The following is a 19,699-nucleotide window of genomic DNA, read 5'->3' on the forward strand; positions in this document are numbered from 1 at the left end:
ACATCATGTCTGAAGGCCATGTCTAGCCATCTTCCAAGGATGCTGAAGCCAAAGGCCACTAAAGAGTCTTCTAGTAGCGTAGACAACCTAGATAGCGTGGGTGGCTGACACTCGATTTCCTTGCTTCATTCTTAGGACAGCCAGAACAGCCTCTGCGGTCCACTTTGACCTCTCTCAAGGTTACCAACCAGCCTGTGAGAGGCTGTGGTGCCTGACACACGGGATAAAAGAGGACACACCTGCATTATACCGTTTTAAGTGCCTGGTAACAACTAAGATCCTTTTGTAAGAGTCTTGGGGTAATAACGATATGCAAAGAGACACTTTGGGGCTGAAGAGATTGCTCTGTGGTTAAGGCTACACACTGTCAGCCAGGCAGTGGTGGTGCACATCTTTAATCCCAGCACTTGCGAGGCAAAGGCAGGCAGATTTCTGAGTTCGAGGCCAGCTTGGTCTACAGAGTGAGTTCCAGGACAGCCAGGGCTATACAGAGAAACCTTGTCTCGAACCGCCCCTCCCCCCCCCCAAAAAGACTACACACAGTTTTTGCAGAGGACCCAAGTCTGGTTCCCAGCAACCACTTCAGGCCGCTCACACCCTCCTCTAAACCAAGATCAAGAGGATAAGATACTCCCTTACGGCCCCCACAGGTACCCACACCAAGAACCACAGTTAAAAATAAAAACAAATCTTAAGAGAGACGGAGACATTTTTTGCTTTCCTTTAAGGGTTAGACCATTGTGACAATGCATCCCAGAGGACTGGACCGTCCTCAGGAATCTCATGCAGGGAGAAAATGGCTGACGTCAACCAGAGAAGAAATGTGTCCTGGAAAGAGATTTCCTATACTGCTAGCATCTTGTCGAGTGACTTTGCAGGGAGACTGGAGCTGGAGGCAGTGGTGACAGGTGGAAGCATTCCTTGACAAGGACTGTTTTGCAGTGCACAACCCCTACCTTCCACTTAAACCTAAACATATGTTAGGACTGACTCTGAAGACTTGGGGGAGGGGCACTGGACCTCTTAAGTATCCACACTGAATAAATATTCACTTCCTGCTTTTCACTATGACTTGTTTAATTGGCTTATCGAGGACAAGGGGACCTTAGGTTCCAATGCCCCTAACTCTAGTATCACTAGTTTGGAGCCACTGGTTAACAACTTCCCAGCCTGGCAATAAACTCTATATGGGATAATAGCACACAACTTACACTGTGAATACCTTGCACAGATGGCTCTCAGATCCATCCTCAACTATTCTAACATTGGTTGAGAATAGTAGCAGACTGTGGCCCGAGAACTGCTAGGCACAATTTCATTTTGAACTGGAAATAGGTACTATGTTGTTGAGTACCTATGAGGTATTGGTCATTGGTTTAAATGTATCATCTCTTTTAAGCTTAAAATGGTCCCTACATGCTAGTCCACTTACATATAAGAGAAATGAAGGTCCTGCAGGGACACTTCTGACTTCTGGGAGGCACGTGTATCCTGCTGCCCCCCACAACACACACACACACACACACACACACACACACAAAGAAAAGAAACCACAGTTACAAAGATAGGGTCATTTATTCATGTTATATTACTGCATTCCAAAGGCAAAAATACAGATGTCTGTTCTGAACATCAAGATCAGAGACAGCCACCCACCCCCAGCCCCAATGGAAAACACATGTGTACACATGGGATATCAAAATACACGCACAGCGTCACAGGTCTGGAACAGCCCAGTGGGCAGTAGAGACCCTGCCAGGCTAAAGGGCAGCACATTTCCTTTGCCTTTCTGTGCCTCTGGTCTGTCTGAAAGGCCATGCCACACAGGTCACCAAAAAAAATATAGACAGAGAAAGGCACAGCATGTGACCCCAGGGTCAGAATTCCCAGGTGAAGGAAATGTTCCCTGTCCCCTCAATCCTGCAGGCCCCAGTGGCATCTCCTGGGCCAGGCAGATGCCCAGGCCTAACAGTGCCTTGGGCCGGAGGTGCCGAAAGGATGCTGGAAGGGAGGAAATGGGAAGAACAGGCAAGACAATTTCCCTCGGTTCTGAGAATGAGCCATATATTTGACATGAACAAAACCCAACAGGAACAGCATTGAGAAAAGGCAGAGTCTTGCTTTAGGAGAGAAAGAAGCAACACACTCAATGTGTCTGTCTCCCTTCTTTTAAGGCACTTTGGAGAAGCCAGGATTTAGGGACAGAAAAAAAACCTCCTCTCGGTACATCCAGTCTTGGTTTTAATGGCCTCCTAGAGACATGGGGAACCGAGAGAGCACAGATTTTGCACAGCCTGGCTGCTTTGAGGAAAAGAATTTCTAACCCACACATAAAAAAGCTTCTGGAGAAGGCAGCAAGTTAGAGACGGTGGTGCTCAAAGCAATAAAGGCACAGGTAGGATGAAGGCCAGCCAGCCTTTCCTCCTCTATACTCAGGGCTGGAGTTTAGGCTGCCACAAGCAGAAAGGGTTTAGCTCTGGGATTAGATAGCTGATCCTTACAATCCCAACCCAGGCTTCATCTTTGAAGCCCTCTCAGCTTGACAGTCTGAGTGCAGTGCATGTTTCTGGCTATGTCACCGCAGGCACAGCACACCGCCTGCCACAGGTGGGTTTGTGAATGACATCTCATGGGTTAAACTGAGCAGTGGGAGCACCTGCTAAACCCTGAGTGGCAATGAGGGGCTTAGGCACCAGGATTCTCAGGAAGAATGGGGTGTGGGTTCAGGTGAACTCTCTAGGCCTCTAATTAAAAGGCACAATCATGCTGGAGAATGAATAGTCTGACCCTGAGTGCCACAGGAAATTTTAGGGAAGGAAGCAAAGGGGTGAGAAGTGAGAGGAGAGAAGGAAGGAGAAGAACAGGAGAAAAGTAAGAACTGGTAACTTTGGGTGGGTCAGGAAGTGGGGTGCCGAGGCTCAGAGGGATGGTAAACAACCTGACTGCTATGATTTTTCAACCCCACAGCCCAGGGCCATGAGGGGTCAGTTCTAGGAGGCCAAGGGCCTTTCACCTGGCCCACCTGGGGGAGTGGAGGGAGAGTTCTGCCAGGTAAGCAGATGCTGGCTCCCCAAGTTCCTGACCCAGAAGTCTGGCAGGGTAACGCTGACCTGTTCCCTCAGCAGGGGACCTGAAAGTAATTTTGCTCTTTACAAAACCTGGCCTGCCAGCTAAATCAGAGGCTTGTGACCACTACAGCATACATTATTTTTTCCCCTAAAAAATACTCAATCCCTTCCCGACATTTAAAATACCACAATAAAAATACATAGGAAATTCAAGTTTATACAGCATGCCCAGAAAAAGAAAGTCATGACTTAAAATGCTCAATAGCTATTCCAATTTGGATCAATACAAAATCAATCTATAGCATAATCAAAACTTGATTTATTCTTTAAAATACTACAAACTGCTTCTAAAAACAAACACAAAACAAAACAAAAACAACAAAAAAACCTCTTTACATTCAGAAATCAGACAGGGATCTGGAGACAGGCCATGTAAGTGAGAGTGCCTAGGCCCCTGCTCGAAGGGTGAGGCCTTGGAATCCACACTGACAGGACACCAAGTTCCAGGCTCAAGTTTTAAAACTCTTTTGCTAAGAGAAGACACACACACACACACACACACACACACACAGTGATTGCAATAGTTGCATACTAATGGGAGAAAGTAGGAAAGGACAGAACACGAGACTGATTGAAATTTTGATTTTTGTATAAAAAAAAAAATCCAAGACTATCTTGTCAATCTGAATCCAGCAGCAGTCTCAGTTTGTCATGAAGTATGAACGTCACCGATTAAAGCAAAGTTCTTACCCATGTCACAATTTAGCAGTTCCAACAGTGGGAATGTGACCCACAGTCACTAAGTTTTGAACTGTATACAGTTTTGACTCTTTGGGGTTGACATGTCCAAGAAGCCTCTCCAAAGGCTGACCATTTTTACACTGACAAACACCTTGTAGAATTTCACCCAGTGCCGAGCCAGGTTGTGGGTAGACGTTACATTCACCCTGGGCATCTGGAAAGATGTCTGAATAAGGAAGAAGAACTATCATTCAGACGGTACAAATGAGAGGGACCAGCCCAGTCGACTGGCAGAGACACATATCGTAGGTCTCTGGCCATTCTCAGGTCTCTTATTTGTACCCAAATGCTATCTCGGTGTCCCGATGTCCACTGTGATTTTGGTATATAGCGGGTATCTCTGTACGTCCAACACCTGGTAGGTAAGTGAGTTCAAACCATCAAAGCGCATAGTTTCCTTTGTATGTGCGATCCGGTCAAACCTACCAGGAGAAAAGGTGCAAAGGGAATGGGTTAAAACATCAATCTTAAGAAACTGGTCAACATCTGTACTTCCCCAACAGCCCTTTTGCCCAGAGTGGTTACCCCAAATGGAATAAATACCTCTATGTCACTGGAGTTACAGGGCCCTGTGCAAAGCCTGACTTATGTAGCCTGTTCCCTTTAAAGGAGGAAGAAACACAAGAGCACATGGGGCTGGAGGGATGGTACTGTCTGCTCAAGCAGAGGAAACCCACACAATGGATCTCAACTCCAGTGCCAGAAGATCAGAAAACCTCCTCTGACCTCTAAGGGCACCAGGTATGCATACATACATGTAGTGTACATACTTACATGCAGGTCAAACACCCATACACATAAAATAAATCTAACATATAAATAAATAAAAGGAACACATAGAGAGAACATACCTCTGAGGATTGGGCTCATTTTTCTTGTCTCTTGAGTGTCGGATCATGCGACACCTCCCTACTACAGCATTTGGGCGTGATATAGACATGCCTTTATGAACTAATCTGTAAAGAGTTTAAAGGGACAGTCATTACCATAGCCCAGCTACATTATGGACTCACTGGTGGGCCTAAAGGCTGTTTACTAAGCCAAACCCTCACCATCATGCTGGGACATGGCCCAGAAAGTCTTTAGTTAAATTTTAGACTCTTTCCCAATACCCTGAGTTGGCAGAGTCTGCAGTTTGTAGCGCTTGCCTCATTAAAGCCCCAAATCAAAGCACCAAATATCCAGGTTAGAGGTGGACTGGCAGGTGTGGATGAGTTGCGTGTTCCTGGCCATATCTTCCCTGTAGGCTCACCTTAGTGTCTGGCATACAGTAAGGTGCAATAAAGCCTTTATCTCTCTTGGAGAGCTACTCCATCCCTGTACGTACCCCCATCTTTCCAGTCCTTCCCTCAACGCTTTCCCCCTCCCCAACCCTCCTGACCATTTGGGCAAGTCTGTGGTGTACAGCAGTCCAAAGGGCTTGCCCGGGTCAGGTTATGTGGAGGCAGGTGTGTCTGTCTGCACCTTGTGTCGGGGTTCTTAGCATCTTCCCTGCTGGATGGGCCTTGCAGGGCTCTGTATGTAGTAGGCATGCAATAGGTGCATGCTTGATAACCAGTCTGCACACTCTAATATGAAGTTGATGTCAACAGCTTGGAGCTCTGGCAAGTTCTCACACAGTAGTAACCTTGAATGGCATGGATGTTGTTATGACAGACATTTTCTGTTAACTCATCAAATGTATACCAAGTCAGGTAAAAGCTCAGATTGGTTCAGGTTTTTACTACCTCAAACCTACAGGAGACAGGTCTGCCAGTTTTAAAAGTGCTTGTGGGGTATAGACAGGGTAAGACTGGCCACAGCATGAACACAGGCCAGGTGGTTCCACACAGGCTCATTAAACTATTGTCTGTTTTGTTGTTGTTGTTGGTTTTGATACAAGGACTTACTCACTATGTAGCTCTGGCTGTCCTGGAACTCTCTACGTAGACCAGACTGGCATTGAGCTCACAAAAGACCACCCTTCCTCTGCCTCCCAAGTGCTGCGATTAAAGGCATGTATCACCACACCCAGCATTATTATCTTTTTAAAAATGATGCACTTTTTATTTTAGGGGTGTGTGTGTGTGTGTATGTGTGTGTGTCAGAGAGAGAGAGAGAGAGGGAGAGGGAGAGGGAGAGGGAGAGAGAGAGAGAGAGGGAGGGAGGGAGGGAGGGAGGGAGGGAGGGAGAGAGGGAGAGGGAGAGAGAGAGGGAGAGAGAGAGAGAGAGAGAGAGAGAACACATCTGAGTGCAGATGCCTACAGATTCTACTGTAGCTGGTGTTACAGGAAGTTGGGAAACACCCATAAGATGGGTGCTGGGAATAAGACTTGGGTTCCCTACAAAAGCAGTATGTACTCTTACCTGCTAAGCCATCGCTACAGCCCCTACTCTGACTTTCCTTGTTTGTAGTTAAAATAATTCAAAAATAAAACCATGGCACAAAGACTCTGTGGGATGAAACTTGCTTTATAAAAAACAAAACAAAACAAACAAAACAGGACCACAATGAGATGCAAGTCTTTGAAACTGAGACTCTCACATCTGGGGGTTGTCCTGTCCCCACGGCCCACATCACTAGAGCATGCTGGTTCACAGATGCACACACTGTTTACAGCTCTACATGGCTTCTGATGTAAAGCACTCTCCAGCTGGCAGGTGAAAGTGCTTTACACAGCCAGCCGTCTCCTTAGCCAATGCTTTTACATAGGACACAGGTTTGCTTCTTCAGTACAGAAAGCCCACGTAGGGAGCCAAAGTAAACCTGCCCCTCATTTCACTCCCATCTTACATTTTCCAAAGCTCTTCTAAGAATCCCAGAAGCTCATTTTTTCTCAAGACTCTGCTTACCTGAGACCTACAACAGCATAGATCTAAGCCCAGGGGCTGGGTGGGGATTGCCCTCCCTCCTGGGTGCTAATCCTTCCAGAATAATGACTCAAACACTGAAGGAAAACCCAAGAGAAGAAAAAGAAACTGTGAGCATTACCTGTTAAAAATGTCATCATCTTCTCCTCCCCAACCCCAGTAGTTATTAGGAAATCCATTGATGGCAAGAAACTGTTGTTTACTGAGAGCAGAGACACCTCCAAAATACTGAACATAAGGTAGGCTGCAGAGGAAGCACATAGACAGGGGCCATGGTTAGTAAAGTCTCTACCCCATGTAATGGCTGAAACACACCTTTTTTTTTTTTTTTTTGGAGACAGGGTCTATGTAGCCCTGGCTGGCCTAGAATTCACTATGTAGACAAGGCTGACCTGAGACCTGCCTGCCTGTCTCCCAAATTCTGGATGTGGATTAAAGGCGTGATCCACGTGAACATTTCTGAAGTGTCTCCTTAGGCACTGGGAGGAAATCTCCCTAAATGATATAAAAATTAATGATTAATGATATAAAAATTAATTTGCTTTACTTATTTACCATCTTTCTAAATCCAACCCTGAACCAAAATGGTTCCTTTAGCTTTTGATGTTTAATTTGTGTTTTTGTCAGGGTTCAGATTATCTTAGAGACTTACAGATATGTAGAATCTACTTTCTTCCTAAGAGTACAGTACTGAACCTATGGTCATATAGGAAACCAGTCAGTGATGGAAGGCTAAGTCCAATTCTTCCAACTGTGGCTCTGAAATCTACTTTCTATGTACCTTGTTCCTGACAAAACCATCCTTATGCAGGAGGCTCTGCTTACCTCACACCATTCTTCCTTTCTGGAGAGGAAGTTGTATGTGGAGTAAAGGTCTTACTTTGTATCAAGGTTAGCTTTGAACTCACAATTCCCCTGCCTTACTTGGCTTCTCAAGTGCTAAGATTACAGTTACGCACCACAATGCCTGGAACTCAGTCCTACCTCCCATGACACATGTATACACACACACACACACACACACACACAGACTCTCAAGCTCACTTGCCTAGGCTACCCTTGAACACTTGATCCTCCCAACCCCTTCCTCCCAGCTGCTACAATTACAGAGACAGAGCACCTCACTGGTTTGGAAGACTAGTTCTGAAAGACCCCTGGAGTTCTGCTTGAATTAACAATGGATTCAGATTCAGATGATACTACTAAAGGATCAAATTATCCATTTTTGGCACACCTCACACACCTTTTTTGGGAATGATGTCAAATGTATAACTGGAGAATGAACCCATGGCTTCAAGCATGGTAGGTAACTGTTCTATCATTGAGCTATATAGCTATATAGCTCTAACACACACACACACACACACACACACACACACACACACACATCTCTTTAATGTTGGTTAAAACCAAAGGTTGCTGGACTAATAATAGGTCTTGTTAGTCAGAAATAGGTTAGATAGAAATAGGTTTTCTAGAAATAGATTCCTACTCCAGTGGAAGTGTGCACTATCTTGAGTAGATACAGTTTTTTTGCTGTCTCTGTTCCTTTTCTTATCTACCTGCTCTATCTACCAGTCATCAGCAGGGTGTCTGTAAACCATTGTTGGTGTTACGGTAAAGAACTCGGTGGTTACTCGGGCCTCATCATCACACTTCAGGAGAAGAATGAGGAGGGTCAGAGTACAAACCTGTTAAAGGGAAGACACTCAAGAAGAGGGAAGACAAGCGGGTACAGATCGGCTCCTGATGAGTCTAAATGGGATGTTCTGGGTAGGTCCTGAACAGCTCTGACCCTGGGGAGACCTAAGCTCTGTGTGGTCCTATAGCTCTCGTGCCCCCATCAAGGGAAGGGAGGCTGAGAGGCTGAGAACACCTGAGTCTGACAGAGCAGCTGTGTTCACACAAAGGCTGTTTGCACAGGCCAAGTATACTTGCCCCCAGCCTAAACTCAGGGAGCTGCAGCTCAGGTTCCTGAAGCCTCAGGTTTATTTAAGGAGGGAAAAGATAATGCATTTCAAATATGAGTAATCCTTTAATGCAAACAAGGATGGACTGTGAAGTAAAATGCACATCTATTTACTTTATTCTTTTTTATTTAAAGACAGGGTCTTGCTATAAAACTTTGACTGTTCTGGAACTCAGTATATATAGCCAGGCTGACCTCAAACTGTAGAGAGCTACCTGTCTCTGCCTCTAGAGTGTTGGGATTAAAGGTATACACCACTATGCCTGGGCATTTGACTTATAAGGTTCAACAACTGACTATAAGGCCATCTTCCAAACCTGTTAAGGTTTGGTGCACACTGCTGCCCCTGCCTCATCACTAGCACTGTGATACAAAAGTCAGAGCCCCATGTTTGAGCAGGAACACATGCTTTTCTTAGAACAAAGAACCATGTTTCTTTGAAAATGCTGAAGGACATCTGTGGAGATATCCAATCTCTAGAATCAGTGTTTCTCAAACTATGTGGGGCAGAGGGAGACAGAAAGTGAGGAGATGCAGCCACTGTTGGGAGCCTGAACCTAAGAGCCATGCCAAACACTAAGAACTGCTATCAGGATACACAGTAATTATAGGGACTGCTGGACTCTTTTCTCCAGCAAGAAACGACTGTAGACTTTTTAAAAAGCAACCATTTCTCAGAGGTGGTGGTTTCCTGCAGAGCCTAGGGCACTACAGAGGAACTACATTTTCTAGTTCACACCGGAAAACCTATCACATTTGCAGCAGACTCTGGCTGAGCATGTCTTACCTAAACCCGAACTTGTCCATTGCAACAGAAATGTGGCGGGGCTGTGAAAAACACCTGTAGGCATTATGGTCGTCCATCGGAATGAGGTCCACATCGCTGAACACAAAGCAGTTGTAATCGTAGTCCTTCAAGGACTCTTGAAAGCCAATATTGAGCAGCTTAGCTCGATTGAACATGGTGTCTCCAGCCTGATGCAGAAACAAGAAGTGCTATTAGATGTCACAAGACCTTTGAGCAGAACACTCACAAGGATTTGGGTCTGCTACACATGGCCGTCAGGTAACTGTTGGGCTTCAGTTTTCTGCCCTTACTTCACATATCAATCCTGAGTGTCAACCCCCTGAATCAGCAACCTCATTTCCAGGAGTCTGCTCAGCAGAAAGGCTTACATGTGTATGACAAACTGTGAACAATACTGTTCCCTGTAAAGTATGCATCATAGTAGCAGACTGCAAACAGTTACATAAGCATCACTGGGGAAGCAGCTAAACAAGTCGTATGTGTCACATAATGAAAGAGAGTTGCCATAGACAGACAGACAGACAATTATAATGGCCAGGAGTGGTGGCACCCACCTGTAATCTGGCACCCAGGAGCCCAAAGTATGTAGATTATGAGTCTGAGACCAGCCAAGCTCCAGAGCAGTTTGGAATATAGTCAGACTCTTTCAAAGTAAGTTTGAGTGTGTGTATGTGTGTGTGTGTGTGTTCAAGTGCGTGTGCATGGGAACCCATATAGCTCTAAAATAAAAGGTGAAAGGCATTTAAACACATGTCACTTATTATAGACTCCAGCAACAATACTCAGGAAGTAGTGAAAATTGGGTGCCTCTTTACCTCCAATCTGTTCCAGTCTAACTGACATACTGTTGGACTTCTACATGTCTATCGAACCATCAGTTAGCTGCTGAAGGAATGTGGTGACCCTCACTCAATTCTTGCCTTCATAATGCTCACAGTGTATAGCAGGAAGCAGTCAGATACACATGATAGATTTAGAGACAAAGCACCTGCTTTAGGTCTAGCTGATGGCCCAAGTTACCATGCCTGATGGTGGAAAGACTGTTCATGTTTTAATGACTTACCTTGTTTATTCCAGTGTCACCCATAAAAATGTGTCACAAAGACTTACATTTTCATTTTTTAGTCAACTAGTGCCTCACTGTCATCAAATAAAAGTGTAATAGTTGCTGTCTAGCTTGATAGATGGATTGGATGGATGGATGGATGGATGGATGGATGGATGGATGGATGGACAGACAGACTGATGAACAAGTTACAATGTACAATGGTAGATGATGGTGCTTTCTGTAAAGTTCTGACCAAAGCTGCTCCTTGAGGATCACTCTGGGGATGTTGGTTCTTACTGGTTCCTGTGGCCCATGGTGAGCAGAGATGGTCCCAACATGGGCCTGCTGCCCTTTACCCCTAGCAGGTCACAAAGCTCTTCTTGAACATATGCTTGCATTCTAATCTCCTAGAGTGCCATGAAGCAGTGAAGGCCCCACACTTTGGAATCTTCACTTACGAAGAAGGCTTTTTTCCCTGAAACTCTTGGGGATCAAGGGATTGGAGCCTCCACTCTGAGTATCACTGTCCCACAAGGGCCTGTAGCCCATAGATGAGAACGCCTCTCTCGCTGTCCCTGGATGAAAACTGTGGCCCATTCCATGGGCTGTCCATCAGGTAGATAACAGACAAACGAACTACTCAGAAAAAGGGAGGTACCAGGAAGTTAGAAAACAATGACTACATGAAGCAACTACCTAGCACACAGGAGCTCCTTTCTTCAGCTCAATCAAAGCCCTTCAACCATACCGAACAAAAAAGAACACTATGTTCTTTGGCTGCTCTACCATAAGGAGTTGATCTGAAACTCTGAGTTCAACTAATTCCACATAAGGCATGGGGCAAAAAAGTCCACTGAATAGAAAGTGAATAGGAAAACCAAGAGGTTATTAGAACCACTGTTATTGTAACAACATATTGTTAGTGTTCCCCAGGGAATGTTATATACAAGGCACAGAGTAAGTGCTTCTACCTTGTGGTATATGGCTTGATCATCTTGACAGTTTTTAATAGCCATTGTCCCAACCCAAGTTACACTTTGGAACATAAAGCCCCAGAGATCACTTTTCTAGTAAGTGGGATAAATTCCCATAGACTCTAACCCCTAAGGGTATCTCCAAACATACAAGTATGCCCTTTCTCTTAGCATACTCCCAGGATCTGGCGTGGGTGAGGGGACTGGTTTCTGGTGGCCTTCTCTGTACCTTCTCAGGACCTGCTGGCAATGACTGTTTGATCTAAGCATTGCTCAAGACTATGCAGTGTTCACTTTCCAGGAGCTCAATATTTGGAACCATGAACACATACTTTGGGGGCCACAGCCCATAAATAGAAGAAGTACACACACAGTTCCTTCAACTCTGAAAGGACTCTGGCTGTCTGGACCACTTTCAGAACTAGTCAGACAATTTCCAAAATAACCTGAGCTACATTCTCCCTCGTAGGCCTCCTCTAAGTAACGTCATCTGTATGAACCAGGAAGAAGGAAAAATTTGTGGTACCAGTCAGCGGATGTGCTGTGGCCCACTAGGGGCCTGAAATGGGAAGACAGGCCAAATGGATCTTCCTCTTCTTTCCTCAAGACTGCAGAAAAGTAAAGTATTTTTCTGGGTTTCTTTGGGTGAAATGCTTTCCTTTCTTGGTCAGAAAGACAGCATGCAAAGCCAATTATCTTTTTCTAAGATGTACTCCACCTCCTTAGAGATAGAATACACCCTCTTCACAAGCCTCCTTCCCACCCCATCACCATCTATGGCTTCATTCAATTAAATGCAAATTTATCAAGTACCTCATGCCAGACCAGGCCAAATACACAACTGAGACAAGACGGATACTTTCATTCTAGTTTCTCCACTTACTGGCTAAGTGAATGGATGAATTATACTTCTGGCCTCAGTTTCCTGCTTTGTCACAATAGTGCATGAAAGGCCTTAATGCCCTACCTGGTGAAAATTCAGCTACTACCATGATTATGGAAACAGACTTTTCATCCATCTGGAGCTAGTTATCAGACTATCAAAATGCTTGAGTCCTGTGGCTGTTTCCTGACACTCCTGGTGACTCCACCTTCTATACCGTTTGCTCATGGCCTTTCTTACGAACTTCAAGAGTCCCCCTCAATCCCTGCTTCTCTGACAGACAGGGCATTTCTAAACAGGATTAGGCTTAATTCTTAACTGAATTAGCCTGTGGCTCACATGATTAAGCCTCCAGCGGCAGAACAAAGTGAGAGACCTTTAGAGAGTGAGGTGGCGTGTGGGAATGCCCAGTGGAAAGTTTGGGGAGGAGAAGCTTCACACTGAAGCACATACCTCTTTTTAAAAAATGACTCAGCTTTTTGTTGTTGTTGTTTTTTACTTTGGTTTGGGTTGGTTTGGGGTTTTGGTTTTTGTCCGTTTGCGTATTGAGACAAGATCTCACTGTATACACCTGCCTGGCCTCAGAATCACAGAGACTGACTACGGGCACTAAAGTCATGCCCCACCACCATGCCCAGCATGATCCAGTTTTCAAAAGTGGGCTTCTCACATCTCACACTGGTAGACAAGATTTATAGTTATCCCTTCCTAATTTAAGGGGGAAAACAGGCAGAACAAAGAAAAACCCCCAAATAGCTAAAATCTCTAAACGACTGAGGACACAGACAAGAGAGAGACGCACTGGGCTGGGGAAGGAGGCATCGTGTGGGGAAAGATCTGTAAAAACTCTGGAGAAAAGGAAGCGTTTTAGAAACAAGAATTCAACACAGTGGGAGAGGTGGGCTCTCTAGGCCATAGGGAGCCTTAGCCTTATACTACGTTTTGCATGTCAGGAGGGATTTGGTTTCAATCCAGGAAAAGACAGGAGACCAGCTCAATTAGAAAGCTGCTGTATGAGTCATGTAAGACAGGAAAGCCTAGGAAGTAATGGTGGGAAAAATTTTAATTCCTCCTTAAAGGAAGAATTCAAGCCAGAGTTCCTAATGCCCACCTGGCCCTAAGCACGTGTCTTTATGAGAGCCTTTTGGGGGAGGGGGCCAGAACGGGTACCAGAGTCAGAGTCTAGTCTAATCTCCAGGAAAATCCTGAGTCTCAGAAGTTAAGGAGGGCAAAAGTGACTTCCTTTGATTGCAAGAAAGGCCAGAGGACCAGCTAAAGCAAGCCATGTTTCACCCTGTCCAAGTCTCAACAGTCTCTGGAATATTCATTCTGTCCTTCCAGGGATGTGTGCCTACACGTTGTCACCAGCAGACACATCCTGAGACCTAGATGGCCTGAGGACACATCATGCATGCTTCTCCTCCAGCAACAGGCAGCTCAACAACAAAGCTGCTCCCAGGATTCTCTATGAATCAGAATATCAGCGATGGGAGAAATTAGGTTGTTGTCACCCCATTACAAAGTCACTCCTACTCAGGTTAACTTCAAATCCAGGGGCAGGTCTGTAGCCAATGGCACTTGCTGACAACACCCTGAGCGTCTTTCTGTGCCTCCTCAGATGCCAAGAAGACCTCGGCTGAGTGGGTTGTGGGAAGGCAAGGAGAGCTCAGAGCCGAGGAAGCTCGGGCTGGCCATTCCTGCAGGCCGCAGTGTGGATCTTAGAACCGCAGACAGGCTGGAGGTGGTGCCCAGAGGAGTGAGGTGAGAGGCTGGGATTATGCAGAATCTGTGGTGGGCTAATACCTACTCTTCTTTCAGTTCCTAGATGCTGGGGTCTACTTTTTATGCATAATAAGTTGGTGGCCTTGGGCTTAGACACAGTCCCCAAGAAACCTTGAATCTGAGACTTAAGTTTTTTGCCCAGTAAGTAAAAGACACAGGCTCTTCAGAACAAGGGCCCATACTCTTGGGAGGTGTCTTAGTCAGGGTTTCTATTCCTACACAGACATCATGACCAAGAAGCAAATTGGGGAGGAAAGGGTTTATTCAGCTTACACTTCCACAATGTTGTCCATCACCAAAGGAAGTCAGGACTGGAACTCAAGCAGGTCAGGAAGCAGGAGCTGATGCAGAGGCCATGGAGGGATGTTACTTACTGGCTTGCTTCCTCTGACTTGCTCAGCTTGTTTTCTTATAGAACCCAGGACTACCAGCCCAGAATGGGCCCTCTCCCCTTGATCACTAATTGAGAAAATTACAGCTGGATTTCATGGAGGCATTTCCTCAACTGAAGCTCCTTTCTCTGTGATAACTCCAGCTCGTGTCAAGTTGACACACAAAACCAGCCAGTACAGGAGGCAATTCTCTGTTGTGACAGTAGTCACAAGGGTGAGCACACTGACTTCCCAGAACACGGGCCGGGAGAACAGCACAGGGATTTTGGGGTGATGTATGCAGAGGTCAGCTTAAAGCCCCAGTTCACAGAGGCCAGGGCAGAAGACTTGCCTCTCTACCTGGGCCCAAGGCACTGAGACTTCCTATAGAAGTCCCACAGCAAAAAGGTGGCACTAAGCACTTCCAGGGTGTGTAAGATACAAGCTAAAAACAGATTTCTCTTTCAAAAACCAATGTCTATTTGTATCAGTCAACTATAAAAATGTGCAAAGTCTTTCTTTACATACATATGTGTGAAAATCTAGCCTGAGGAAACAATCTTGAATGCAGAAGAAGCCAACGCAGAGCAAACCTGAGACTTGAGGATGTTTGCCACTGTTTATTTAGGCTTCTAATAAAGAGAAGGATTAACTGTGGTAGAACTCAGTGATCAACTACTATGAAAGCATCAAGGTTATGAATATGGAGACTATGAAACAGCATGGGAGATGCTAATGATATGGACCTGAAGAGAAAGACAAGATATAAACATTTATATACATACACTGTGAGCCCTATCCTGGTTTAATCTAAAGTCAGCAAAGTCTCTTGGGCTCTGCACCATGAGGTGGCTTCCACTGATCTCGATGTATTCCCAACAAGCCCACAGCAGCCCTGTGTTTGCATGGGAGGCACCTCAGCTGGAGGATAGCACAGTCCCAGGGGCTTATTCACAGCTTCCCTCCCCGGGCCAGAAAGGCCTGGCACTGTGTCAGATGTGAGGACATTACCAGAGTGGCGGTGGCAGCAGCAGTGGCGGTGGAGGTGGCAGCAGTAGTTAGGATAGCAGCGGTAGGTAAGTCGGCTTTTCTTTCTTTAGAGGAGGCAGAGAGGACAGAAGAGAAGGTAGGTGAAAAGTAAGAAGCCGCCCACAAATAGGAGCTCCTCCTCCAGCTTGCTATGCTACAAACAGGATTGACAAGGAAAGGTAAAGAAGTCCCCACTAGAAGGGAAAAATGGCATGGCAAAGGAGCTGGGCAGAGGGAGGGGAGAACCTCAGGCTGCAACAGGGACTCATCGGACCACCCTTACAATAAAGCCAAGTCCAAATACGCGGTCATTCCCTTTTTTGTGGAACCAAGGACACGTAGAGAAAAATGGCATTTCCCAGAACAATGTCTGGAGGTCATTCATTAGCAACTGAGTACAGTGAGTGACATGACACTCCCCAGGAGAATACACAGATGTGGTCAGAGAGGAAGACAGCAGAGCAGACAGCGGCACTCAGACTGGGGGGACAGACACTCCCATCATTCCCACTCCACTCCCATGTCAGCAATGCCCCAAGGAAAGGGAGGGTCAATGGTTTAGCCCTCCCCCTCCTAAAGTCCCACCCCCCCACACACATCCCACTGACAGCTGGAAGAGGAAATAGATGACAGAGGTGACAAGTGACATAAAGATAATCAAGAAGCCAAATCATGAGGGCCATAAAGCAGTCACCCTCATGGGTCTGCTTTACTACAGCTCATCCTGACCTCCTGGAGGTCATGGTATTAGTCTAAAATAGTACTGGGAGGGAGGGGCTGGAGATGGCTCAGTGGTGTGGAATATATGTTGCACTTGTAGAGGACCTGAGTTTGCTTCCCAGTAACCACATTAGGAGGCCAACAACTGCCCACCATAACTCAAACTCCAGTGGATGCCCTCTTCTGCCCTCTATCTGCACCTACATTCATGTACACACAAGTGTATACATACATACACACACACATACACACACACACTTTTTCAGAAAACATCTTCAAAAAAAAAAAAAGAAAGAAAGAAAAAAACAAAACAGAACAAAGTCACAGCCAGACAAAGTACCATCTGCCTTTCTAGCACAGGCTGGCTCTCTCTCTTTCCCAAAGCCTATCCAGCCAGGTCTGCCTAGAAGTATCACAAGTCAGAAAGAACCCTGGGGGCTTGGCAGCTATTTCTCACAAGCTGCTGCCTCTCTCACATGATCTAGCAAGCCTCATGGTATGCCAAATATACAAACATGGCAATCAGAACATTCCTTAGCACTCTGTCTAATCCCAGCCTGCCACTGGCCATGACCTGATTGCCTAAGCAGCCTTCAGAGTGCCCTCACTTGAGGTCTATGGAAGTCAAAATACAAAGGAACACAAAAGATTTTGCTTTTGGTTTTGGGCTTGCTATGTGGCCCAGGCTATCCCCAGCACACTATGTAGTGAGGCTAGTCTCCCGTTTGCAATCCTCCTCTTTTGTACTACAATTAGAGGTATAAATCACCTATCATGTCTGACTCAAAAGAGTTATATGATATGAGCAAGCACTGGGCTAAAGCACATTGTATCTTCCCCAAAAAGGAAGATTCCCCTAAGGTTTTACCACAGGCAGCCTACACCACAGTCAGCAGTTCACAGGAACTTCAGGTGAAGAGTCATGAGGAGGAACTATGTCCGTTTTGAAAGGGTCATAATATGGCCAAGCTGGGAGAGGAGACTGTGCTTCCAGCAGGAATGGAGCCAGCCAGAGAACTAGGGGCAGGGGGTCCCGAGTGTGGGTATCAATAAGTGAGCAGGACTCAAGGAAAGATACTCCATGTTCCAAACTCTGCAGAGTCCATTCTGGACTGTGGAGGAAATCCATGGTTAGACACGTGGGAATGAGTCTGGCCAGGAACTAAGGATCAAGGTCCAAAATGAGGCACAAAAATGTTAATTGTCCCTTGTACCAAGGGAAGGAGGAGAGGTCACCTCTACTTCAGGGGTTTCACAGAGCAAATGAGGTAAAGGAAAGAGGCTTAAAATATATCCAGAGAAAGCCGCTGGGGGAGGCCCATGCACAGAGTAAGCAGAGGCACAAGGAGGAGGAGACAAGTGTCCAGATGAGGACAACAGCCTGTGGCATGCTGTATGAAGGGTGACAAGGAGAACTGGCTGGAGGTAGGTCAGGACTAGACTCAGGTGGCATCACACACGCTAAGGTTTCAGATCACTCAGGCCCTCGCCCATGGCAGGGGAAGTTGTTGAAGGCTTTAAGGTAGAGACGTGACATGGGCAGGGCCAGAAAGATGAGGAAACAAAGGTGACAGAAGCAATGTAAGTGATGCTAGGAAAGTCTCCCAGCTGCTGACACTGGGATAAAGCACTGCAGCGGTTATGACTGTTTGTAATTTTTATGATGGATACTCTCTAAAGCTTCTTACCTCTGTCTTTCATTCTTTCTTTGTCTTTTTTATTTAAGGCTGGTGCTACCAGGTAGCAGCCTTTCTATTACCTGTTTTTGTTCTTTTCTAACTGAAGTATGAGCGACAAAATGCATTCCCTGTTTGCTATATGACACCTTAACATTCATTTCCACACCAAGGTCCATCCCAGTCACACCAAGGGCCATCCCAGTGCTGGACTTAGCCAGATACCTATGTGTCAGAGTAGGACCCATGACACCAAGTAGGCTATGCTGAGACTCTAGCAGGACCCACATACATATGGCAAGAGGAGAGACAGAATCCCAAAGGATACCCTCGCCCCTCTCTGCAACAATTGGGGAGCACCTCCCACACTCCCCTCCAGCACACTTATGTTGAGCTTTAAGTTTCATAGTGACTGGAGGGGCCTACATTGAACAAGGTTAACAGACAGTATAAAGCATAAAAACTCACTAGACTTAGGACACAATCCTTCTCCTAAAGAAGTTTATAAGGCATGGCCCCTGAGTCTTCTGAGAGCCTGTTGTCTCACACCGATATACATTATCTTTTAACCCCATAGAGGCCCTAACATGTGGGAGGCAAGACCCTGACATTGGTACTACACTGGACTAAAGCAGGAGGCAGGAAGAACAATAAGGAATTTATCAGCAAGGTACCAGGCAGAGGCAACATGCAAAGGCTTACATGGCCTGCCCATGATCACAGACTGGGAAGTGGTTCTCCTGGTGTGGGGCTCACTCACAGCCCTGGATACCAGACTTTGAGAAACACACTAGGAAGAGGATAAACAGCCTCAAGAAGAGCTATTGTGGCCCAGTGGGGGGACATTATTGGGAATCTAAGTGGGGTTTAGTTGCAACCCACTGTTATTTATGTGACCAGTACTTATCTCTACTGGTTACCGCTTCTCTCTGACACAGAGCAGAATCTTCTACTCCCTGCCCTCTAGGGTCTAGGCAAGTCCTAGCAAACAGTGACGGGGAAGTATATTATTTTTTCGCTTTGCTTCAAGGCTGGCACGGCACTCAAGTTGAGGATACATGAATGCTTGGCCTTCTACCTCGGAGCTACACCCCCAACTCCTAAAAAAGATTCCTTTTCTGATTCTAAGGTACAAGTGGGGTAAAAGGAGAATGGGGAGTTCCTAGTATCCCAGGGGAAGTAAGGTGGAGGCAGAGAGTGGGTAATTTAGGGTTGTTTTCTCCAAAATGTGACTCATAGAACACTCATCACTGGAGATGATTCTTGGAAAATAGCTGTCTAGACTAGCTAAGGAAGTGCTTCCGGAGGTCAGAGGGTGCTGGTGCATGGAAGGTTCTAAAACAATGAGGTCTGCCTTCCTCGCATTTAGGAACTCCTGTACTGGATATACCAGAACACAGCCTTCTCTCCTTCCTCTGAGCTTCAAAAGCATTAGACAGTCATTGTCCAATCACACACTTCTGCTTATTTGTTTGTTTGTTTTTTGAGACAGGGTTTCTCTGTATAGCACTGGCTGTCCTGGAACTCACTCTGTAGACCAGGCTGGCCTCGAACTCAGAGATCTGCATCTGCCTCTGCCTCCAGAGTCCTGGGATTAAAGGCGTGCGCCAAGAACTTAAAAATAATAAATCAAATAAATAAAAACGAAAAACACTGCTTTTTTTCAGTATGCTGAATGAGCACTACTGTTTCCCCATGAATATAACTTTTCTCAAGTTTA

General features: G+C 45.8%; 1 protein-coding gene across 1 annotated transcript in view; it reads right to left on the reverse strand.

Moving 5' to 3' along the window:
- Window positions 1–1,556: 1,556 nt before the first annotated feature.
- The window catches only part of B4galt1 (beta-1,4-galactosyltransferase 1), a 49,885-nt gene continuing 31,742 nt past the window's right edge, over window positions 1,557–19,699 (reverse strand). The window contains exons 3-6 of the mRNA XM_028779132.1: window positions 9,476–9,663; window positions 6,841–6,963; window positions 4,721–4,825; window positions 1,557–4,291 (exon numbers count right to left, since the gene is read on the reverse strand). Coding sequence (XP_028634965.1) covers window positions 4,159–4,291; window positions 4,721–4,825; window positions 6,841–6,963; window positions 9,476–9,663 — 549 coding nt within the window. The 3' untranslated portion in view covers window positions 1,557–4,158. The remainder of the gene's footprint in view (window positions 4,292–4,720; window positions 4,826–6,840; window positions 6,964–9,475; window positions 9,664–19,699) is intronic.

The sequence above is a fragment of the Grammomys surdaster genome, unplaced genomic scaffold, assembly GCF_004785775.1.
Source record: "Grammomys surdaster isolate TR1022 unplaced genomic scaffold, NIH_TR_1.0 344, whole genome shotgun sequence".
NCBI lineage: Eukaryota > Metazoa > Chordata > Mammalia > Rodentia > Muridae > Grammomys > Grammomys surdaster.